The sequence below is a fragment of the Rattus norvegicus genome, chromosome 10 (genome assembly GCF_021556685.1).
Source record: "Rattus norvegicus strain SHRSP/BbbUtx chromosome 10, alternate assembly SHRSP_T2T, whole genome shotgun sequence".
NCBI classification, from domain to species: Eukaryota; Metazoa; Chordata; class Mammalia; order Rodentia; family Muridae; genus Rattus; species Rattus norvegicus.
In genome coordinates this window covers 41085566-41109863 of record NC_141543.1, presented here as the reverse complement: position 1 = coordinate 41109863, position 24298 = coordinate 41085566, and the positions used below count along the sequence as shown (strand labels likewise).

At 49.8% G+C, this 24298-nt stretch overlaps 1 protein-coding gene across 1 annotated transcript; it reads right to left on the bottom strand.

The window, feature by feature from the left end:
* Positions 1-198: 198 nt before the first annotated feature.
* Grm6 (glutamate metabotropic receptor 6) lies at positions 199-14972 on the bottom strand. The gene is given in 10 exon segments (NM_022920.2): positions 199-2030; positions 3358-3669; positions 6830-7453; positions 7542-7687; positions 8696-8896; positions 8998-9138; positions 10127-10281; positions 11782-11917; positions 12476-12692; positions 14323-14972. Coding segments are annotated over 10 exon segments (2616 nt in total). The 5' UTR covers positions 14809-14972; the 3' UTR covers positions 199-1832.
* Positions 14973-24298: the final 9326 nt, after the last annotated feature.

Sequence of the window (24298 nt, the reverse complement as noted above, 5' to 3'; positions counted from 1 at the left end):
CTAGAAAACACTAAGAATCTTTCTTAGTTGAAGTCTGCAAAAACCATATGGATGCAAAAAGAGAGGGAGGGAGAGAGGGAGGGAGGGAGGAGAGGAGAGGAGAGGAGAGGAGAGGAGAGGAGAGGAGAAGAAAGAGAAAGCTTTCAACTAGAAGTCAAAACCCACAACTCACTGCATATCAGAAACACAAAGAATGGTAAGTGCAAGAAAACCTTTATTCAGACCTTGGCTCACCGACTCTAGAAGAGATCCCAGAGGAGAAAAACACCATGCAGACGGTCACGTGGACAAGGCTCTCCCGGGAGAACACATTTCACACTTTGAGGGTTGACATAGCACAGAAGCCTCAGAACGGAGCATCAGAGCTCACTCAGCAGTAAATGCTGAGCTGTGCTTTGCACCGTGGGAAACCGGGAACACAGCAAGTGAGGAAGAGCGGAACAGCAGAGATGTTCTAGAGAGAAGCCTGTTGCCTTTAAGATACTAAGTAAAGTATTACATCTCAAGATCAAAGCTCATTACACCTTGGAGCATCTGTCCATTGAAGTGTAGCTAGCATACTTTCAAAACTTAGTTCTGTACCTTAAATACTGGAGAATTCACAATAAATTAAAGCATTTAGCTCTATACATTAAAACAAACAAATGAAAAAAAACCCAAACAACGAAACAACAACAAAAAACGACGAAAGAAAAGTTCCCTAACTAAAAACCAGCTCTGTAAAACTAATAGTCAAAACTAAAGCCCGTGCATGGTGTTCCCATAAGTCCCTCCACATGCCTCCACCACCTTTCAGGTGGGCGCTCCAAGACTCTATGCAGGGGAGCTTTTGTGCTCATCCTAGTAATTAAAATTTTAAGCTGGGCATAGTGACACACACCTTTGATCCCAGCACTTGGGAGGCAGAAGCCAGCAGATCTCTGTGAGTTCATGGCCAACCTGGTCTACATAGTAAGTTCTAGGACAGCCAGAGTTACATAGTGAGACCCTCACTCTAGATAATGATAATAATAATAATAATAATAATAATAATAATAATAACAACAACAACAACAACAACAACAACAACTCTTAAGTGCAGAAACAAGACAATTCATGGACACTCTGACCAAAGTCTAGCTATACCTTACCATCTCTTACCCACTGTAATGTGTTGGCATTTCTTCAAGTTGGAGTAATCTATGGAAACATACACAGCAGAGAAAAACTGTCCAATCTTTTGGATGACCCTGGGGAAAAGACCACAAGGGAAGCGACCTCACAGAAGCCTGCCCCAGTTCCCTGTACTGCTCCTCTCTCTGCTGCAGGCTCACACTCAGTTCCCAGAACCCTCATACAGGCTCTGCTCAGGGAAATATTTCCCCAAATTCAGACCTCTAAGTTTCCTATTGTGGTGATTGCACCCCCCACCCAGCTCTAATCCTGGATTTCTTGTTGGGGTTTACACATTCTGACAGACACCCTGGCCAGCCCCTAGGTTGTAGTGTTGGATCAAGATAAATCTTATCCCAACCTGGCCAAGCCCTGGCTTCACTATGGTTTTGAATGCCTGCCCAGAAGGTGTCAGTTTCGTCTCTCTTCAGGAAGATTCCTGGAAGCAGTATTTCTTACAGTGGGTCGGAGGGGCAGAATGATGTGGTTGGCGTGCCCAGGAAAGCACAAGTCCAGCGTGGTCGGGGTTTAGCTTTTTCCTTCGGAAAAGACCATGGGCATGGTCTTTACACATTCCTGGCCTCCGATGGTCTCTGTGGATCTTTCACAGCTTCCACTTTGAAGCCAGGAGAAGCAGAGAAAGGGCAGGGAGCAACCTGTGGCACCCACACTCAACCTTGCTACTTGGCGTCCTCTGCGTTCTCGTTCTGGGGTGGGGCTGCCATCGTGGAGGTCTTCTTGAGGCTGCGCTTCCGCTTCTGTACGTTCTGCTCTGGATGGAACAGGATGACGTAGGTTTTGGGCACGTAGAGCATGCCGAGGGACACTGATGCACTCAGGCTCAGTGACACAGTTAGTGTGGTGGTTTGGATGTAGATCTAAGCAAGGAGGAGGGAACAAGACCAAACTTAATGCTGATATCTCTCTCTCTCTCTCTCTCTCTCTCTCTCTCTCTCTCTCTCTCTCTCTCTCCCTCTCTCTCTTTCTCTCCCTCCCTCTCTCTCTCTCTCTCTCTCTCTCTCTCCCTCTCTCTCTCTCCCCTCCTCTCCCCCTCCTTCCTCCCCACCACCACCACCTATAAACAGCAGGTGAGTTACTTTAGTCAAGAGAGTGAAAATCGGAAAGAAGGAAAAGTTAGACATCACAGTGTGGGTCTGGTGAGGGCAGGAAGATGCAACGACAGACTGAGTGGACTAGTAAAAAGGAAGAGAGTCTGGAGAGGTGTCAAGGCACTTGCCCGCAAGTCTGTAAACCCAAGTTAGACTCCCAAAAGTTGTCTTACAATCTACACAGTTTGGACTGTGGCACACACGCAGATGCTTATACACACACACACCAAGACACATGGAGAAGCCATAAACATTTAAATTTTTCATTAAAAAGGGGGTAAGAGAGTGGGCAGATGACTTAGCAGTTAAGAGCACTTGCTGCTCTTGTAGAGGACAGGGGTTCGGGGAAAACTAGACAGCTTACAACTACCTGTAACCCCAGTTCTAGGGGATCTTGTGCCCTTTCCTGGCCTCCAAGGGCACCTGCCTGCATATGATACACACACACACACACACACACACACACACACACACACACGTACACACAAGCACATACACACACATGCACACACACAAGCACACACACATGCACACACATACATGCACACACACATACACCTACACACACACACATGCATACACACACATACACGCACGCACACACACACAAAATGTTTTCTAATTACCAAAAAGGAGGAGGGTGGCTTGGGAAAAGGGTCCCACTCCTAAAGAGCCAGAAGGTATTAATGAGTAAACGAATGAACCTGTTTTCAAATATAGAAATGAGGGAATAGACAAGGCATTCAAACGGGACTGGATAACTCACAAAAAGAGGGCGCAGGTGAACGAATGTTCTATAGTCCCGAATAAGTGACCAGAGGAAGACAAGCACTTGGCCAGTAGATTAATGAGGAAGAAATCAAAAGGAAGAGAAAAAGGAAGCAGGGAGGTTGAGCAGTTAGGAGGAGCACTAGAAGAGCAGTGAGTGAACGGAGGGCGAGAAGAATGGCTGGACGAACAGGCACAGGGCTCCGAGGGAGACAATTGAGTGTGGTCAACCCACAGTCACTCAGAATCGGTGGCCCAGCTCCTGGACAATCCAGACCTTCAGTAGGGAGTGAAGAGTGGATAGGAAAAGTGTGGGGCACCCAGTTACCTTCTCAGCTGACTGGGCGGTACCAAAGAAGATGGGAACAAAAGCCAGCCAGATAATACAGGTGGTGTACATGGTGAAGCCGATGGGCTTGGCCTCATTGAAGGTCTCAGGCACACCTCGGGCCTTGATGGCATACACTGTACACGTGACCATGAGCAGGAGACTGTAGCCCAGGCAACCAATGAGGGACAGATCAGACATATCACACTTGAGCACACCCCTGGCCTGCTCGGGGTCCACCGTCCTCTGCTCCTCGTAGTCAATCACGCTGTGTGGAGGCTGGGCCCCCAGCCATGCTATCACTCCCACCACCTGTGGGAACCAACACAGTGTCAGGGACACGTTCTCTTCTACTGGCAAGTCTGTTCCAGCCCATCACCCAGGTCTCTGGCAGGTTCCATTCCCCGTGATATTCTTGGCCTATTGGGTTGGATGCTCAGTCGTAAAATACTCTCCATGAAGTAGAATCATCCAGAGGTGTGTTCTTACCTGTGATGGGGTGGGCAGAGTGGACAGATGTGCTCAAGGCACATGTGGACCAACCAACCCCACTAGGGCTGGGTGGGTAAGCAGCCACCAGACCAGCCTGCACTGAACTTTTAACAGCAATGCCGTGCCCCTGTGCACCTTCAAGGTTCTAGAACCTTCTTCTCAGCCTCAGTTTCTCCAGATGCAGAATGGAGAACCCATATATCAGGACATGAAGGGAAACAGCTAATGCAGGTGCCACCAATAAGGACCAGTCCCCAGAGGGCTGTTCTGCCTACACGCCCAAGCCACCCCACAGGCAAGATAGCATCAGCTTGCAACTTGACAAAGCTGGTTACCAGGGACCCCCTTCCCTCTCCAAAACTAGGGAACTGTGAACAGAATACCATGAGCTTGTGGGTAAATGTGTAGTGAAGCAAATATACCCACACCACAGGCCAGAGAAACAGCCTGTGTAGTGGTCAGAATGTGAACTGAGGCTAACACCCAGGCCCTAACAGGGAGAAGAGAGTTTCGGCTACTTCCTAGTGACAACAGACAGACCCTGAGCCAAAGGAAACTGAGGGATAGGAATCAAGATGTCTACATAAAGGTGAGACCCTGAAGGGGCCGACCCATGGGTTAGTACGGGTTGTTCCCTGTGCAAGACTGCCAGATGAATGTGTGGGTGGGACTGAAATCTAGTCAGCTATCATCCAGTGTCATGTCCTCTGAAAAAAGGACCTCAATCAAAGAGTTGCCTCCATCAAACTGGCCTGTTGGCATTCTGTGGGGACATTTTTTTCGGATTGCTGATTGATGTAGGAGGGCCCAGCCTGCCGCGGGTGGTACCCTCCCTAGGCAGGTAGACTGGACTCATAAGAAAAAACTGAATGTGATTTTGGTAGCCAGCCAGTAAGCAGTGTTCTTCCATGGTTCCCACATTGACTTCGCTCAACCAATGTACTATGTACATAGTACAGATGTACTATGACCAGGAGGCATTTTAGTCATGGCGTTTCTCACAGCAACAGCAGAGAAATTAGAGCAGGATCCTTACGGTAATGTGTGCACTCAGAGGGAACGCTGCAGTAGCAGCTTCAGCAACTAGGGCCGAGTGGAATAAATCCATCCCATCTAACCAGCCCAGCAACACTGGACACTTCTCCTAGGGTAGGGGAAAAGTCACTCAAAACAAACTAGGTCCTGAGGCTGACAGGAGGATCAGTAACCACAGCATATACTCATACTGAAGCCACAGCCCATGTGACTGCTCCAGAATCTGCAACCCAGGCTGTAACAAGCCTCTATGAAATAAGAGGAAAAAGAAAAGGCGAGCAATGGATAAGAACAGATGATGAAGAGGAGACTCCAGGGTCCACTTACACCACTTGTTACCCGTAGGTAAATTGAAGGAGCAAGGAAGGTGCATGCAGTGGCCATGACTTTAATCCCGGCACTTCAGAGACAGAAGCAGGTAGATCTCTATGGGTTCAAGGCCAGCCTGGTCTACAGGATGAGTTTCAGGCCCACAGGGTTGCATAGAGAGACTCTATCTCAAAAAAAAATGGGGGGGGGGTAGGCAATGAAATACCACTACATATCCATTGATACAAACATCTAGAAGAGCTGAAGGTCTGAGGCGTCCAAATTCATGAGGCAAGACAGATGAATCTGAGGGAGTTAGGGGAGCACAGAATCTCCTCTAAGTATCTCCGTCCAATGAGTGAGGGCAGTGTTGGAGCTCCTTCTCAGGATACTCAGAAAGATCCAGAATCTTCTAAATATAGAGAGTCCAGTGCACGAACCAAAGTCATGGGTGGGAATGAACATGGGAGTGCAAAGCCAGAAGGAGGAAGGACTCATCTGCCCAGGAGAATGTGTCTTGTCAACAGAGGCCAGGCTGTAACAGCATCCAGAGAGCATGGCTGGGTACACACTGTCACACCAGCCACCACAGACTCTATGTCAAGTCATTCACCTCTTAGTTCTCTCTCCATAGAAAACATCCAGTCTGAGGAGTCTGTCCAAGACTGTAAGAGTAACGTCTCAGGAGAACCCCCGTGGGAACTCTGAACCTCAATTGTTAATGCCCCTTGCACCATGAGATGCTGGCCCTGCGGAATGAATGCTGCACCCCCACAGTGACTGCGGCCTCTGGGATACATGCGAGTCGGGCTGTGGGGACGCTTGGCTAACGGAAGTAGATGACAGCACGGTCAGACAGACGGGTGCCCAGTTTCCTCTACAGACTCAGCAGTGGAAACAGCGTTTTAAACGTGAGTAGCTCTCAACCCTGAAGAAAAAGAGGGTGCTGTGTTCTGTTGGTTATTTCAACGCCCTCGCTGTGTCATCCTGGCTGGTCCCAGCCTCTCAGAGATCCTCCTGCCTCTGCCTCCCAGGTGCTGGGATTAAAGTCATGGACCACCACATTTGACCTGTCCTTTTGATTTTTAAACACTGGATCCGAAATGGGAAAAGATGCCTCAATAAAGTCTCTTCTCTGGAGGGGGGGGGGGGGAGACAGAGAGAGAGAGAGAGAGAGAGAGAGAGAGAGAGAGAGAGAGAGAGAGAGAGAGAGGGAAGGGGAGGGAGGGAGAGAGAGAGAGAGAGAGAGAGAGAGAGAGAGAGAGGAGAGAGACTCACAATGTAGTCCAAGCTGGCCTAGAACACTCTATGTACACCATAGAGTGCTCTATCTCCCAAGTGTTGCGTTTAAAGATTTGCACTTACCACAAGGGGTCTGAAAACTGCTATATGCCAAGAGTGGCTTTGAACTTCTGCTCCTCCTACTTCCACCTCCTGAGTGCTGGTATAACAGGTTTGTGTCACCGTGCTGGGTTTATGCCGCACTGGGGGAATCAAACCTAGGGGTTTATCATGTTAAGAAATCCCTCTGCTAAATGAACTGCACCCCTGGTCTCTTATTCTCTGAGTTTGAAGGTGGAGGACTTTGTGCACCCCTTATTCACTCGCCATGTTACTGGGGAATCTGGGGACCCACCTGCAGGGAGGTGAGGCCGAAGGTGATGACTAGTTGCGAAGTGGGGCTGATGAAGGGTGGTGGTGTGACAGAGCGCTTCCCTTGCTCAAAGATGCGGTAGATGCGGTTGGTCTTGGTGAGCAGGGCTGAGTAGCTGAGCGTGGTGCCCAAGCCAAGCAAGAGTCTGCGGGCAGCACAGATGGCTGCACAAGGCTCGGCTACCATGAGGAAGGTGATGGCGTAGATCAGGAAGATGCCAGTGAGCAGCACGTAGCTAAGCTCACGGCCAGAGGCGCGGACTATGGGAGTGTCATTGTGTCGCATGAAGGTGGCCATAATGGTGGTGGTAGCCATGATGCCCAGGACAGCCAGGAGAAGGGGCAGAGCTGCCCATGGAGAGGACCAGGTCAGGCGCACCACGGGTGTGGGACGGCAACCAGTGTGGTTGGGGGTGGGCCTCATGTCCCCTGGGCAGGCCTCGCATGTGAACTCGTCCACCTGGAAGCGGTACCCGTCGCAGGCCTCACAGTGCCAACAGCAGGGGACACCCTTCACCATCTTTTTCCGTTCACCGGGCCCGCAGGGGAGGCTGCACTGAGAAGGGGGCACTTCATGGGGGTCGCCTGACCACCGTAGAACTTCCATCTGGACAGATAAACACAGGCTGCTGACCTCTACCGCCAGGAGTTCAGAGCCCTTCACCTCCACCTGCAGCTTGGCCCACGCCACCTACATCCAGTCTAAGGGCCTCTGCCCATTGGCCCACGGCCTGGTACCCGCCGCTGCTGGCGCTTCCGTTGGTTGCCTGGTACTGGAAGATGTCATAGCGCCCGGGGGCATCTCCATTCTCATTGAACATCACTGGGGTTCCTGCACTACCTACGGGAAGAAGAACTAGACAGGCTCTGGTCAGGACAATCAGCATCACTCATTAGCAATGATCATTGCCTCACAGCAGGAGATAAATGCTGTCTGGCAGCCATGAGAAGGGCATGGGACAAAACATGCCTCCTCAGAGCTGGAGATGGCTCAGTGGGGGAGCAGCCCTTGCAGCTCAAGCGTGGGAGCCTGAGTTCAGATCTCAGCACTCACTCCTAGGGCTCAGGGGCAGGAGGATTGCTGGGTCTTGCTGGCCCCCAACCTAGTTCTAGTTTTAGCGAGAGACCCTGCCTCAAAATAATAAGGTGGTGAGGAGTGACAGAGAAGGCCTGCTGTCCCTCCACAGGTGTGCACAGATGCACACGTGTCACAAAACCAAAATAGCAGGCATCCCAAATATCTGGTAGAGAGTGTACAGTTTTATGCAGTATAGTAGCTGAAAATCATCATCATCATCATCATCATCATCATCATCATCATCATCATCATCATCATCATCATCTCAACTCCCACACGCCACATACACACAGGTTCATTCAGATCCATTCCTTAGGCCCTGGACCTTACACAGCTTCTATTGGTGCAGGGAACATGTCAGACCCATGCCTTTTGCTCCAGTAGCTCAGAGCCTGGCTCCCTTTGGAAGCCTATGACTCAGAGTGGGCTGTGCATCCACAGCAGGGTTCTTCCTGGAGTCCGTACTGGGCCCAGGCGCACCACTGAACCTGGGTCCTCTAACAGCTACCTGCAGTGGACAGGAAGTTCTAAGTGACTTGTGGGGTCCAGGTAGATGAATCAAAGAGCAGTCCCTCAACACTGAGTTTTGCAAATTGGTTCTGAAGGTGAAGCCCCTGGAGGGTTAAAAAGCAGAGGTCTACACTCGGTTCAAAGCTGCAGGGACCCGTCTTGGTATATTCTCTTCCATCCGGCCCCTTTTCCCGCTGATGGACTGCCAATCAACCCATGGAGACTGGCTTTCCCACCCCGTGGGGCCAGGCACCCACTCACCATTGAAGCGGACTGCTCGGATGTAGTGCAGCAGAGTCCGGCCATCAGTAGGCTCCATGGCTGGGCACAGACCTGTGTGGCCTGGGCAGAGCGCTTGGTGCATGCTATGCAGAGCGTGAGCAATGGCGTACACAGCGTCTATCACAAACTGCACCTTCCCCTCCTGCTCATAGGCGGAGTCCTGGCCGATGCGTTCCTCACCTGTCCTAGGAGGCCCAGAGGAAGTGTGCCTGGCCCCTAGACACCGAACCTGAACTCCCCACCCTCTCCCCGTCACCTTCCCCATCCGGGTTAGTGCTCACCTGTGCATTTCCGGGTGGAATCATCTGACTGGCCACCGGAGCTGGTTAGTTTGCAGTTAAAATTCTCTTCCCAGAACTCGGCAAACCAGATGTTTCTGCGGTTGTTCTCCAAGGAACGAGTCATGAAGTATTGGTCAAATCCTAGGAGGCAGGAGGGTGGGGACCATCTGGCCAGGTGTTGTGCTTCTCTTACGTCCTTTGGTCATTGGTCCACTGTGTTTCCAGGAGTGGCCCTGTGACCAAGAACTCGATTCCGAAGGCAGAGACAGGGGAATTCCCAGAGCATGCTGGCTAGCAAGACTAGCCATAGCGGTGATCTGGGTCGGACCCAGAGACGCTGCCTCAATGAATAAGGTGGGAAAAGAATTGAGGATCAACCTCAGGCCTCCACATGCACACATGCACACACATACTAACTAGAATCCAAGGCTCTGAGAACACCATTGCCTCACTGCTCCACACTGGTACCACCCACTTCCAGATCTCTTCAGATGAAATGCCTTGACTGCTAGCACTCTCCTCGGACCAGCTTGTCCACTGGACAATTCTTTAGCATTCTAGCTAAAAGAAAGGGTGTGAAGATGGGCACCCCACAAACGCTGGAAGCCTGTGAGAGGCAGAGTGCATCTTCTACTGGGTCCCTGAAGCATGCTGTCAAGGCTGCAATTTCAGTTCCCTATTCAGAGAACCGAGAAAAGCCCTCGCAAAGTGAACCCTCACTGATGGATTCTTCTCAGTGCTCCCAGGTAGGAATGGAGCTGACAGGGAGACAGACAAGATAGGCTGTCTGTCACTTCATCACTTGGATCAGAAAGACAGTCTGTCCCACATTCTTGGTTTCTCTCCTGCCAACCTTCCCACTTAAATCACCTTTGGTACAACCAAAACCATATGCATAGAATTTTAAAACAACAGCAAAACACTGGGGCTCTTTGCTTTGGACTCTGAGCGGAGTGTCCTTTCCCTCATAGGCCTCATTCAAACACTGTTTGCTGGGATGAGACTACAGAATCTCAGAGTTACACAGCATGTGGGACTCCTGGAAGAGAGCGGTACCTGATAGACACATGTGGAAATGAGCATCCCAAACAGGAAGCATTTGGGAGGATGAGTGGGGTGGGGGACTTACCGTCGATTGAAGCCCTTTTGGGCAAGATAGTGATGGCCCCCACAGCCTCTTCCTCTAGGTTCAAGATGGGAGAGATCTTGGATCCCCAGCTGTCTGAGCCAACCCACAGGAAGTGGCCAGTCAGGTTGGCCTGGCGTGCTGCCTCCAAGACCCTCCTGGTAGGAACAGAACTGGAAGTGAGTTACAACCTAGGATCTTCCTCCAGTTCGGTCTTAGCCACCTCCCATCCTGTATCCCTGCATCCTTCTCCATATCAATCATCACATCCCTGTTTATCAGGGCTCTGCCCACTATGTGCATGTGTGTGTGTGTGTGTGTGTGTGTGTGTGTGTGTGTGTGTGTGTGTGTGTGTTGTATGTATATGTGTGTGTGGTGACCAGAGGTCAACTTTAGGTGGCCTCTACACCTTACTTATTATTTATGTATTTATTTATTTCAGACAAGATTACTTCAGTGCCCTGGAGCTTCTCATGAGGGTAGGCTGGCTGGCCAAGGAGCCCTAAGGATCCTTCTATCTCTGCCTCCCCAGTCTGGGATTATGAGTAGCATGTCACTGGGGTTGAACTCAGGTCTTCATGCTTGTGTAGCAGGCACTGTACTGGCTGAGCCGCCTTCCCAGCCCTCTGCCCACTCTAACCCACTCTACACTGGCCCTCAGATGACACTATGGTTTGCATTGGCTTTGAGTGTATCTATCTGGTGGAAACTTGCTCCTCAGTGTAAATGCTGGGAGGTGATGTGACCTTTAAGAAGTGGAGCCTGTAAGCTGGTCTTGACATTGAATGTCTTTAACCCCAGCACTTAGGAGGCCAGCTTGGTCCACATAGCAAGTTCAGGGATACACAGCAAAGCCCTGTCTCAGAGAGAGAGAGAGAGAGAGAGAGAGAGAGAGAGAGAAGAAAAAAGAAAGAGGTGTGGCTTAAGTGCAAGGTTGTTGGGTCACTGGGGATATTGCTCTTGACCTTGGGAGGAGTGAGGTAATTCCGTGAAAGTAAGTAGTTATACAAGAGTGAACTCTGACTCTGGTTCTCTGCTTTCTGATGTTCCCTCTCACCATGCACTCTCTCCTTCTCTTACTCCCTCCTTCCATTTTAACATTTGCCAACACGTGGCGCAAGGTAGGCCCTCTGCACTGCCTGGACTTTCAGCCTCCAAAAGTTTATGTTAAAAATATGTCTTTTCCTAAAAAGTTACCCTGACTTGGATATCTTATTATAGTAACAATGGATTAATGCAGAGAGCTTCTCTGGGGAATGTCAGGGCACTCAGAAGCCATTCTATCCACAAATCCCTCTACCAATGTCATACCCAACTTCCCCGGCTGGATAAGAGCCTGGGCTGGCTTAGGATAACGTAGGTCAGGGTTTACAGGGGCAGTGTCCCTCATGGTACATTTTCTGTTCTTGGGTCTGCCTACCAGTTCCCTCTCCCGCAGTGAACAACAAAAATAGTCATGTTTTCCTGGGTTTCCTAGGCCAGGCCCGGGGCATCTTCAGCCAGTCAGGCCTGCCTCATTCCCAGAACAGAAGACTCCAGATGGCGACAGGAAGAGCTTAGGGAGAGGAGTTGCTCATGGCTGGGAGTGAGGAAGCATAGGTCTCTTGGGAAGAACATTGAAGCATACACATGGTGACCGAGTGTGCCACCTGTCCCACCTGATGTCATCCTCATTGGCAAAGATGATGATGCCACGGGCGTTGGGTGTCTCCATGAGCCTCCGGATCACTTTGTGGAACTCTCCCGGCTTTGGCTCCCTGGGAATCTTTATTGACTGGGCAATACAGACACCTCCTGGATGGCAGGGATACCAAAGTCAACCCTCGTCTCAGCTACACTCTCACACCCACCTGCCTGCCACTTCTGTGACTACATGCTACAAGGACGTGACTTAAACCCTGGGTAGGGGTTAATTATGGAGTTTGGAGGGTAGAGAGCTTGCCAGGACCCTACTGAGGGGACCATAAACATGACCCGAATCCTTTAAAGTAACAGTTCTCAACGTATGGGTCACGACCCCTTTGGGGACTGAATGACCCTTTCACAGGGGTCACCTAAAACCATCGGAAAACACAGATATTTACATCACAATTCATAACAGTAGCAGAATAACAGTTATGAAGTAGTAATAAAAATAATTCAGTGGATGGGGTCACAACATGAGGAACTGTATTAAAGGGTCTCAGCATTAGGAATGCAGAACAGCTTTAAAGGGACCTCACCCTCCTGGAGCACTGTCCTGTCTGGCTACAGAGACCCCCTCCCTCTGTCTATGTCCCATCCCTCGAATCCTGGCTCTCCCCTTAGTTAACTGACTGTTGCCTGGAACCCCAGGGCCAACTCCCAACTCACCAGCCTCACGGGAAATCTGCACAAAGGCCTCAACCCCGCTCTCGCCATAGTTGCCCTCAGAGGCCAATGTAGACACGTAATTCCATCCCAGTGCCCGCACAATGTCCACCATGGCCTGGGCCTGGTAGGAGTCAGGAGGCACCACTCGGGAGAAGAAGTCATAGCGTGTGGAGTCACTGAGCTCTGGGGCTGTGGAGGCATAGCTGATCTGGGGTATCTGAAGCAGGAAGGACAGACAGCTAGGCTGTGACTGGAGAGTCTAAAAACCAGGATGGCATTGGGGACTCAAGACATGGATAAGTCACAGACAAGTTGGAAGTAGCTTTGGAGGGGATAATAGGGACCTGGACTACAGATGAGGGATAGAACGATGGAAGGGGAGAGTTGAAGGACACACACACACACACACACACACACACACACACACACACACACGTTAAATGTTTGGGGCTAGTGGGCTATCTGTGAATGCAATCTGGTGTCTGGAAGATTGGAGGGGCTTAGAGCAGGCTCACCACTGATAGTTGCAAAGGCTACAAGATGAAGAGGATCCTGGAGCTTAGGGAAAGTCTGCCCTGCTCTAGGGGAAAGGGTGTTCTGTTGACCCTATTTCCCAGAGGGAGAGCCAGTCTTTGTCAGTGGTAGCCCCCTGCTAGGATCAGAGCAGATTAGAGCTGGAGATTCAGGCTAGACAGTCCAGTGGGAAGGCTTGATCGAAACTAGGTTTGATCTATGACCATCAGATAGATTAACAGCAGGGATTATGGGACTGAGCCATAAGCTACAAGAAAGTGGGAGTGGGGGATACAGCTGAGAAAACAGGAAAAGGAGGCTGAACGACTTGGGCGGGAAGCTGATCTGCATTAGAACAGATAGCAGATGGCCCTTCAGGAGATAAAGAGGGACCAGCAGGCAGCCCTGGTGTGGCCTTTGCATCCAGGAAAGGCAGGTTGAGGCTATTCTAGGACTGGGTGAATGTGGTGTCAGCAAAGAGGAGTGGGAAAAGGAATAGGAAAATGGGAGGAAAGGGAAAGAGATGAAGGAGGGGTGAGGCTTAGCTAGAGAGTGTCAGGGAGACAGAAGGAGATAAACAAGAAAGCAAAAATCAGAGGAAAGCGGGCAGAGAAAGCCTTCTGCTTCTCTAGAAACGCCCTCTCCAGAGGCACTCCAATCCTTGGATCCTGAGGTGTCCAGACTGCAAAGAACACAATGCCCCCTTTCGATGAAGAAGATGCAGAGCCTTGCTGATAAGCAGTATAGAAAGGGGGAGGGAGCTCTGGACGTCTTTAAGAGTCCCCCCCACCCCAACGCGATCCCCACCCCACCCCCACCCCCCACCCCCGCACACCAGAAGGGATTAAAGGCACCAGAAAGGCTTAAAGGCAAGCATTTTGAAATAAAATTTAAATGGAGATTTTTTTTTAAAGGAGTGGCACCCCACCCCTCAGTACTCTCTGCTTCCTGGGGTAGCTCAGGGCCACTTCCTGGGGCTTCTAAAGAAGGGCCTAGTTCCCTTGAAATCTAAATTTCTTTATCACCTAGGGGTGCTCAGAGGCGGGAGCACCTAGCAAGATTGTACAAGGTGTCAGCAGAACCCGAATGAGTGGATAAGTGGGAACTAGATCCAATCTGCCATTAGTCAAGCTGGTCCAGGACACCGGCTGCTGGGGAAAGGGACACCCTTCACACAAAGATGCCAGACCAGCCAGTCTGAGGAATTGATCCGCCCCTGTGGACATAGCTTTTTAAACTGGTTGAGCTGGAGAGATTAAAACAGATTCTTCCAGAAGTTAGTAAAGGTATCGGCCACCTGGGAGGGAAGACCGGTGGTAGACGCCCGCCCTCACCGCAAACAAACGCAAGACGTTGGCCACCATGATGGACACGGAGCTAGCCGAGGCTCCCACCACCGCCACCACGCGCTCTGGAGGCGCGGAGCGCAGCGGGGGAACTCCCCCAGGGCAGCGCACACTGGCCTCGTCGCCGTCTCCGCGGCCTCGGATGAGCGCCTGCACGAAGCTCAGAGCCTGCTCCAAAGCGTAGGTGTCCCGCGAGCAGGTGTCGAGCAGCCGCGCGCCCAGCCGCACGCCGGGCAGCAGCTCCGGGTCAGCGTTGACGCGGTCCAGCGCGTAGAGCATCGCTTCCAGCCGGTGCACGCCTTGCTCTTTCTTCAGCGCCCCGCACGCGCGTCCTGCGGCTCCCCGCGCGTGCACTGGGAATAGTCCGCCCAGCGTCAGGCCACCGGCCAGGCGCACGGAGCCGGCACCGCAGGCTATGCCTGCCTGCGACAACCACCAGGCTAGCCATAGCAGCAGCACCGGGAGCCTCCCCATCTGCTCCTGGGCTGCGGGAAAGAAAGTTACCGGGAGGTCTTGAGCACCGGTGGACGAAGGAGTCACCCCGTGCTCTGCTGACACTTCGGGAATCTGGCCAGACACCGAGAGCACAGGAAAAGTTGGTGACTTGGTGACTCGCGCACCAGCAACTCAGTCGCCTCTCCCAGGCCTCCAGAGAGTTGCTCTCATTTTTCCTGAAAAGTCCCCCGTCGATGATCCTCATTACCCCTCCCGTCCTGCTCCCCCCCCCCAGTTCTGGGTACCTCTTCCTCTGGGCCCACCCCAGCGCACTCTAGACTACCTCCCCAGTGGTGCTTACCTGAGCCAACCTCTGGTTAGTAGGACGAATCTGTGACAGCTGTAAAATCAGAGCTCCAGCCTAGAGGATTTAAGGATTCTGGGGAGGGATGAGGATGAGGGCAGAGACCCCCTCCAGAGCTTGAGAGTGGAGGAAGGGCTCTCTTCTCTCTCGGCCTCTCTGGCTCCCTGGGTCTGTTTCTTCCCTAAACAGTCTTTAAATTGTGTCTGATCCGGGGCTGGGGATTTAGCTCAGTGGTAGAGCGCTTACCTAGGAAGCGCAAGGCCCTGGGTTCGGTCCCCAGCTCCGAAAAAAAAGAACCAAAAAAAAAAAAAAATTGTGTCTGATCCAGCAACACCAATAAGCTTGGCCACTCATCCTCAATATGCCAATTAAAGAGACAGAAAATAGTTGGAGATAAGAGATTTACACAACGTGTCCAGCCACACTGAGAGGAGGAACAAAGAGGCCCAGGGACCCCCCAGGCGGTCTTCAGAGACTTGAGTTTAAACAGAAAAGGACATGCCTAGCCAAGTCGTTGGGGTCCAGTTTCTTCTGCAAGGTGGTCTGACAGGTTGTGAAACCGTGTATTATCTGACTGAGAGGCAGGCTTCCTCTCTGGCTGCATCAGGCTTCAGGGAGAGTACACAGGTGTCTCTAGAATGCCCTCTCCTGACGAGAGAGTTGCAGGTGCTCTGACACTGTCCTTTCCTGTCTCACTGTGTTCTGCATTTCTGTACCTACCTAGATGCTGTTCTCCAAACGTAGCTTATTCCTACCCTGCCCACTACATTCTTGAAACCCTCCTGTCTTCCTGCCATTCTCACTCTCTGTACTGACTACTAGAACCTTTCCTCTTTTAAAATATTTGTATATGTATTCACTTATCTATCATGTGTGTGTATGAGTGTGTGTGTGTGTGTGTGTATGAGTGTGTGTGTGTGTGTATGACACCAGAGTTTTCTCCTGTTTGGCTTCAGACCAAACATGAGACATGGTGCATACTTTACGTATCAAAGCAGACTGGACCTCCAGGTTCTCCCAGCATTCCTCAGTCCCTATATGACATACTCAGTTCCCAACCCTGAGCTTTCCAGCCTAAGGGCTGGGCTGTCCTCCCCCCAGAGATTTTTCCCTGTATAATCCAGACATTTTGAATTCTCCCTATCTCTCTTCTTCTCTTTTCTCTGCATCCCCCTTGTCTTTTTCTATTCTCCCCCACCCTCGATGGCGACTCCCCTGGCCTCAATCCTTGGGGCCAGTGAACTCACCTAAGAGCAGCTTTCCAACAAACCTGCCTTTAACATACTCCAATTTGGCTTGAATTGGCTTATTTCACCAGTGACAGAGAAATAACCTACCACCTTCCACCATGTGGGTCCTGAGGCCTGAACCCTGGTTGTGAGTCTTGGCAGCATGCAGTTTTGCCAGCTGAGCCACCTTATCAGGGCCCAATCATTCTTTTTAATGCAGTTGCATAAGGGCCACTCCAACTTTCTCTGGGGCAAGCCCATAAGTGGCAGGTGATAGGAACCCGGTGAGCCAGAGAGTCTGAAGGACAGGCGTGAGACGGGTTTGGTGAGGCTGAGCAGACTTCAGCAGCAGCAAACACACAGAAGCCTTGCGGAGAACCTCTCCATCTGCAGACAGGGAAGCAGACACCTCAGGAAGTGATTGACAGCCTAGGGCCCTGCAGCTGACCATTTTCAGCAACGAGATTTGCATTTCAGAGTGGTGTGGTACACCAGCCCACCCACTGGGTTAGAGGGTTCGTTTACCCTGCAGCTCCCCTCTGGGTCAGGAGCCCTCAGCTGCCCCCTAGGTCATTTCCGAAAGCTTCCTAGCTCTCTGGAGCTGATTCGTACCCTGAAGTTGTTTGACCCAAAGGTGCTTTCCCATCATTTCCAACAGAGGACAGGATCGTGCTCTCTGATGCCGGACAGCAAAGGCATCTTGGAGACAGGTGCTGAGCCCCTTCCTCCAGGGATTAGTGGGCTCATCAATTCAGGGCCTGCAGCAGTTTGAGCTCCATTAGTCAGGATGGATTAGGGTGGCAGCAGAGATCTGGACATGGCTGGTGGAGAGAGCAAGCAGCAGAAACATACCACCATTCTCTGATTTCTCTTGCCACACCCAGAGTGGTTCACTGCTTGATGGAAGCCAGTGGGGCTAGGCCAGAGCCTGAGTGGGTAGGTGACACTGCAAGAGACTATCTAAGCAGAGCTTCTGTGTGTCCGTCTATCTCTCTGTCTCTCTGTCTCTCTCTGTGTCTTTCTCTCTCTGTGTCTCTATATCTCTGTCTCTCTCTGTCTCCCTCCCTCTCTATCTCTGTCTCTCTGTCTGTCTGTCTCTGTGTGTGTGTGTGTGAGTGTGTGCAAGCATGCACACGCAGATAGAGTTAACTTAAAACTATACATTTGAGGGCTCAATGAATGGGTGGTGTCAAAGCTTCTGACCTCCAGGAGTGCTGTGAATTGTTACTTTCTCACTTTTAGAGAACATGTAGGCAGGAGAGTTAGAGCATTCCTCATAGTCTCTAGCACATGGATGTTGAAAAGCATGGTGTCTGCATTGGAGAATGCCCACCTAGGCCTCAGTGTCCTGCATGGACCAGTACGGAGCATGTGTAACTATGTAATTCCATATTGGTTATATTTCTCATTGCTGTGACAAAATACTGGACAAAAACAAGTGAAACAAGAAAAGGGATATTCTGGTTCACAGTTTGAGGGGATTCAGTCATTCATGGCAGCAAGGTTTGCTGGGAAGAGTGTGAGGCAGCCGATCACACTGTGTCCACAGTCAGGAAGAAAAGAGATGGATTCTGGTGCTCCCAGCCAGCTTACTTCTTTTCCGTTAGCATTCCGTTATAGTGCCATGCACATTCAGGATGGGTGTTCCCCCCACTCAGTTTAACCTTCGTGGAGAGCCCCTCAGAGTTACACTCAGAGATGTGTCTCCCAGGTGACTCCAAGTCTATTAAGTGGACAGGAAGACTAACCACTGCCACTTTATCCCTCATCCCACAGCTGCTTTGACAGCCTATCTTTCCGCTAGCCTCATCTGTCAAACCCAAGGCAACTGTAGACCTTTCGGTGCTGGCAGAATGGGTTGTTTAGAACAATCTGCCATTAACCTTCGTTGATGCCTCCCCTGTGCAAGCTTCCTTCAACACACCTTTGCACCATCAAACATGTTCTTCCGTTCTATTGCCACGTGAATGTGCAGACTGACTTGTCAGTGCTGCCACCACAGGGTAGCCTGGCGGCAACGAGGGAAACAGCTCACCAACAGTGACGCACCATATAAATGGAGTTTTCTTTTTTTCCTAAAACTCATTGTTTTCAATAGACATTAGTTTAAAAATAATTTACAGGCCCAAGATTCGTAGCTTACTCTTGGACATTTTACATTCCAGTAGCTCCCATAAAGTTACTTAGCCTGATGAATACAGTAAAGCAGCAAGTAGACACCGGTTTGATTCCCTTTACAACTCTTTTCTGCGGGGTTTTTTTTTTTTTTTAAACTTTATTGGTTCTTTGTGAGTTTCACATCATGCACCCAGTTCTGCTCGTCTCGTCTCCCCATCCCCTCCTATCCTCTTTTCGTTCTTGCAACCTCTCCCCAAAATAACACACACACACACTTACACACTCACACTCACACATTCACTCACACACACATACACACACTCGCTCACACACACTCACACACATACACACACTCACACACACTCGCTCACACACATTCACACACTCACACTCACACACACTCACACTCACTCACACACACTCACTCACACTCACATTCACACACACTCACACACACATACACACACTCACACACACTCACTCACACACACATTCACACACACATACACAGTCACACACATACTCGCTCACACACACACTCACTCACACACACACTCACACACACATTCACACACTCACACACACTAAAACAAAGCATAGAGAACATCTCACTGTGGAAGCGGTAGTGTGTCACAGCGTGCCCACAGTACTTCCCCCAGTCCACGCATTTTCACTTGAAGATATTCATTGCAGTGAGTCAATGGTCTGGGTTGAAGTCTTCGGCTTCTAGGACACCATCAATATTGGATCCTCCTCAGGACCCCTCCAGGTTATCCTGTTGTTGCCCTGTGCCATGGAGAGAGATTCTGCAGCTTTGGAATGGCAGGAATGTCCCTTTCGTGCATCCCCACCGTTCACAGATGATATCCATTTGGGATGGGTCAGTTCAGAGCCCTGGACCTCGCCCTGGGTGGTAGCTGAGTGGCCAGCCTGCCGGCTCTCCTTACCCCACCACCAGAGTGAACTCTGACTTCACGTCATTCATCAGCAGGGGGCAGGGTCAGCTCTCATGCTCTCAGACCCTCAGGATGGGTTCTTCTGCACCCATTCCTCCAGAGCCAGCTCCACTGAGTGCTGCAGCCTGTGAGAGGCTGGGCCAGCTCTCACACTCTCACACGCTCAGACTGGCTCACCCATGCTTTTGCCATCAGGGCCAGTACGGGTGAGGTGCAGGGCCCACTCACTCAAGTGCTACAGCCAATGAGAAGCCACTAGCTCTCTCCCTCTCATGATCCAGGGTCAGCTCTCCCAGTCATTGCAGGTGTGTGTGTGTGTGTGTGTGTGTGTGTGTGTGTGTGTGTGTGTCTCACAACAAACAAGTGGCAGGGCCAGCCCTCTAGAGTGCTACAGCCAGTGAGGAGCAGGGCCAGCTCACCTGCTCTTATGCCAGTTCTCTGACTGCTTCAGGCATCACCCCTGCATCCATACCACCTCACACCCGACAAGTGTTGGGGCCACCTCTCCTGCACTCTATCCTCAGGGCTGCCTCATCTATTCTCCCTCTACCAAGGCTAGCCCAACTGTGCTGCCCGGATGAGGTGCAGGGCCCACTCTCCCGAGTGCTGCAGCCAGTGAGGAGCAGAGCCAGCTCTCCCACTCTGATGTCCTTGGGGGATGTAGGTTGATGTCGTTATGCAGGTGAAGGTAGACACAAGATAAAACAAGATCTGTCATTGGACGAGAAGGAAAGGTAGTGTGAAACAAAGTTTTAGAAAGAGATGGAGAGGCAGAAAGGAGCAGAGGCAACATGGAGGCAGACGTAACCAACCCTTGCCATGCATCGCTACATAGATACAGGTTGTTATGAATAATTCTTAAGGGATGGATTTCTATTGGTCAGTTTATCTTATCTAGGTGGGCGGTTTATATCTTTATCAATCGGTTGTGAGTTTATTGTGTGGATGTATTGTGGATTGAGAATTTAACATATAAATCTGATTGTTAAGTTACAGTTTATTGAATCATGATTTCACCGGTAGTTGGGAGTTTTTACCTTAACTACCAGGGGGCGGTTGCTGAGAGTGTGGGCAGAGTCCATGAGAGGGAGTAATAATAGGCCAGTCCCATGCTAGACTTCTAGAGCCCTGATTTTACTGGGTAGCTAGAACCAGGAAGCTCTCTTCATGGCTTGTAGAGAGCCGCCGGGAAACATACTAACCAGAGATAAATTATGGTTAGTTCCATATGGCCCTCTGGTGCTGGAACCAACTCTAGGGACCAGCGTGGCAAGAAGCCACTCTGGAATGGCTCTCAGATCACCTGGGTCTGAGAGTACTTGAGGGCAGGGTGGAGCCGCTGAGATAAAGGTACCCCACAGTGCCATGTGGCCCAACCAGTGCAGGATAGAAGGAAACCATTTTTTAATATTTACCGCAAAAGGGGGCCAGCTCTCCCTACTGCCTCAGGTGGCAGGGAGTGAGGAGGTGGGGAGAGCTTCACCTCCACACCCACAGTACCTCACAGCACATGAATGGCGAGGCTAACTCTCCTGGGCTTTCAGGGCTGATTTACCTGTACCTTCAACACCAGGGTCAGTTCTGCTGTGCTATCCAGGCAAAGTCCAGGGCCTGTTCTGAGTGCTGCAGCTGGTGAGGGGGCGGGGCTAACTCCTGACTGCAGAAGTAGTGAGGTGCACCGTATGTGTGTGTGTGTGTGTGTGTGTGTGTGTGTGTGTGTGTGTGTGTGTGTGTGTGTGGAATAGGGGGTTGGGGCGTGTAGGATGTCATATAGGTGAAGGCAGGTACAAGATAGAATGAGGCCTGTCATTGAACGTGAAGGAAGGATGGACCGAAGAAAAGTTTTAGAGAGAGGAGGAAGAGTCTTCAGGAGAAGCAGCAGAGAGAACCTGGAGGCTGATGTCAAGATTCCTCTCTGCACACTTACAGGTTGTTATGAATGTTCTTAAGGCATGGATGTATACAGGGCTTTCTATGTTTAGGAGGGCAATTATATCTTATCAATTGATCAGAGGTTATTGTATTGTGTGTTCTTGCATGTGGCAATTTAAGTTTAAGAGAGTATGTGGTGACCAGAGATACCAGGCCGCCACGGAATTGGGGTGTATATTTCTGGCATGGTGGCAACCCGCCTTGGGAACTAGATGGGTAGAGAGATTGCTGCCAGGCTCAGAGAGAAGCTATCGGCAGTGTGATATGGGATGGAGCAGAGCGGGTGAGAGGCTTTGCTGACTGAGATGAAGATGTCCACCAGACATCTTGGGGCACTACGGTGCCGGATCTAGTGTGGGATAAAAGAAAGATTTTTTTTTTATAATTTTACAGCAATGGGGGCGGGGGGCATCACATCTGCACCTGTGCCACCCCATGGCAGACAAGTGTCAGGGTCAACTCTCCCACACTCACACCCTCGGAGCTGGCTTACCTCCACTCTCAAAGCCAGTGAACTCTTGTTGCAGTAAATCTCCAACCCAAATAAGCCCGTGCAAGAAAAACACAACTCAATTAATAGGAATACAAGCTGCGCGCCTAGATTGGGCAAATCTACCACTTGGCAGGTGGTCCTGGAGTCAACAGGAAAGCAGGTTGAGCAAGCCAGTAAGCAGGTTCCTGCCTCAAGTTCCTGCTCTGACTCCATTCACTTGTAGAATGTGACTAAGTTCTCAGTTCTAAGCTGAGATCAAACCTTTCCTCCCTACCCTGCTCCCTACAACCCCCATTGCTTTTAGTCACAGTGTTTTACCACAGCAATAGAAACCCTAACTAAAATATCACCTATGTTCCTGTGTTTTGTTTTTAGTGTTTTATGATTCTAGCTCTAACATTTAGGTCTTTGATCCATGTTGAGGGGCATTTTTGAGTATAATAGGAGGTTTGGTCCAACTTCAACCATTTGCAGGTGGATATCCAGTTGAATACACAGCAAGGTGGATGACGTGAGGGCATAAGCCTGAATGACGAGTACGGTAAAGCAATGTTGATGTCTGGCAGGCACAAAGAACAGCAGTTGGAGCCCAGATGAAGACCAGTGTCAAAATAACAACAGTAATAATATCAAGAAACAAGGAAAGGCGTTCATGCTGAAAATTTGTGTGTGAAACTCCTAAAGAAAAACTGGGAGGATGAGGAGATAAAAGTAAAACAACCCTCTAAGACGTATGCAGATTTGGAAGCAGGACATTAATGCAAAGCAAGATCCCGATTTAAAAATAAAAAAATCTAGCTCCATGGTAGAGTGCCTGCCTAGCATGCACAAAGCTGTGGGTTCCGTTTCAGCACTGTGGGTTAAGAAAGAGATGGTCACAGCGTTTCTCAAAGAATGGGTAGACACAGTGATTGAGCTGAGGGAGACAAAGGAACACCAAACACATCTCTCCTTCTTCAGGCTGTACTGCAGTCTGCACACAGCGCAGAGGTCCTCTCAATTAGAACAGAAAATACTCACATGAAGCCTTCTACACAGAACAGCAAACTAACTCACTCGGCTGTGTTACAAAGGAATCCCTCTGTTCACAAAATATCACACAATACGAGACAATGACAACACAGATCGTGAAATTAATTGTAGGTGAAATAAAAAAAAAATAAATGTTCAGGCCAAACCAAGAAGCCGAGGGACAGAAAGAGCCGGCCCAACATTTACAAACTGACAGAGACAAAGCTGTCAAAACCAGTCTTGTTTGACCCAGAGATGTTCTTTAGCGGATTAACGATTTGGGGAATGTAATGATTTAGGAAATGTATTTCTGTAATTCACTGCATTAACAGATTAAAGGCAAAAACATGATTATCTAAATGGATGCTGGAAAAGCAATTTGGTAAATATCTACTTCATTCATGATTTAAAAGTTTAGCCACCTGGGAACCTTCTTTGGCTTGACGAAACTATCGGCTAAAAGCCTACGGAAAGTACACACCTAGTGTGGAGACAAAATAATCCTTAAACTAAAGTGGTATGCTTTAGCATAAGTATTGGATGCTATGTCTGTTGGTGGTTTGGTGGGGTTTTTTGTTTTGTTTGTTTGTTTTGTTTTTTTGTTTTGGAGGTGGTAGGAATGCTTCTGGTATATTTTGACAGGAATAGAAGCAAGATAGAATCTTACAGCATTTGGTGACTTTCAGTCGTTTGCAGAGTCTTCTGATGATGAAATTCTCTCCCATCTTGGTTCAGGAGAAGCCCTTCTAGTTGGCTCCAAGGACACTGTGACATAACCTTTTCCTGTCTTTCTTCCTTTAGGGCACTGATCTTATCTTGTGTATGGCCCCCCACCCCCACATCCTTAAGGAGTTCTTTGTGTTAATTGCTACCTAGAGAACATAATTTGTGTCTAATTGAGGCTGAATTGTCATTACAGTGGACAAAGACAGAATAAAATTTTGTAAGAAGAGCTAGACATTTCCAACTTGAATAATGAATCAATATTTCTACCTCTTTGCTTTTCCTGAAAGTCTGAGCTGCCAGTGGCAGTAATAACTAATAGGGCAGTTTATTTGCTTAATATTGAAGTATGAGTCAGCAACGAAAAATTGTGTGTTATGTATCTTTTGTAGCATAATTTTCTGTTAAAAAATGAAAGAGGACAAGTCCTTTCGCTATCTGAAACTAAGCAGCCAGAGCTTTATTCTTCTACATTTTTAATGCACACTCACTTTTTCCTCTTTAGTAGTATTAACATTTGTAATTACGAATTAGCACAAAAACCTGAAAGCTGGTGGGAATTGAAAAGCTAGGTGCCTGCCTCCCACTCCGCACTGTACAGAGTCCACACGGTACGGGGTGGGTGGGATTGTCTCAGCGCCTTCTGGGAAATGTAGTCCACAATGGAAACCAGGTGGCTCGCGCGCACGCTCAGTTGAGCCTA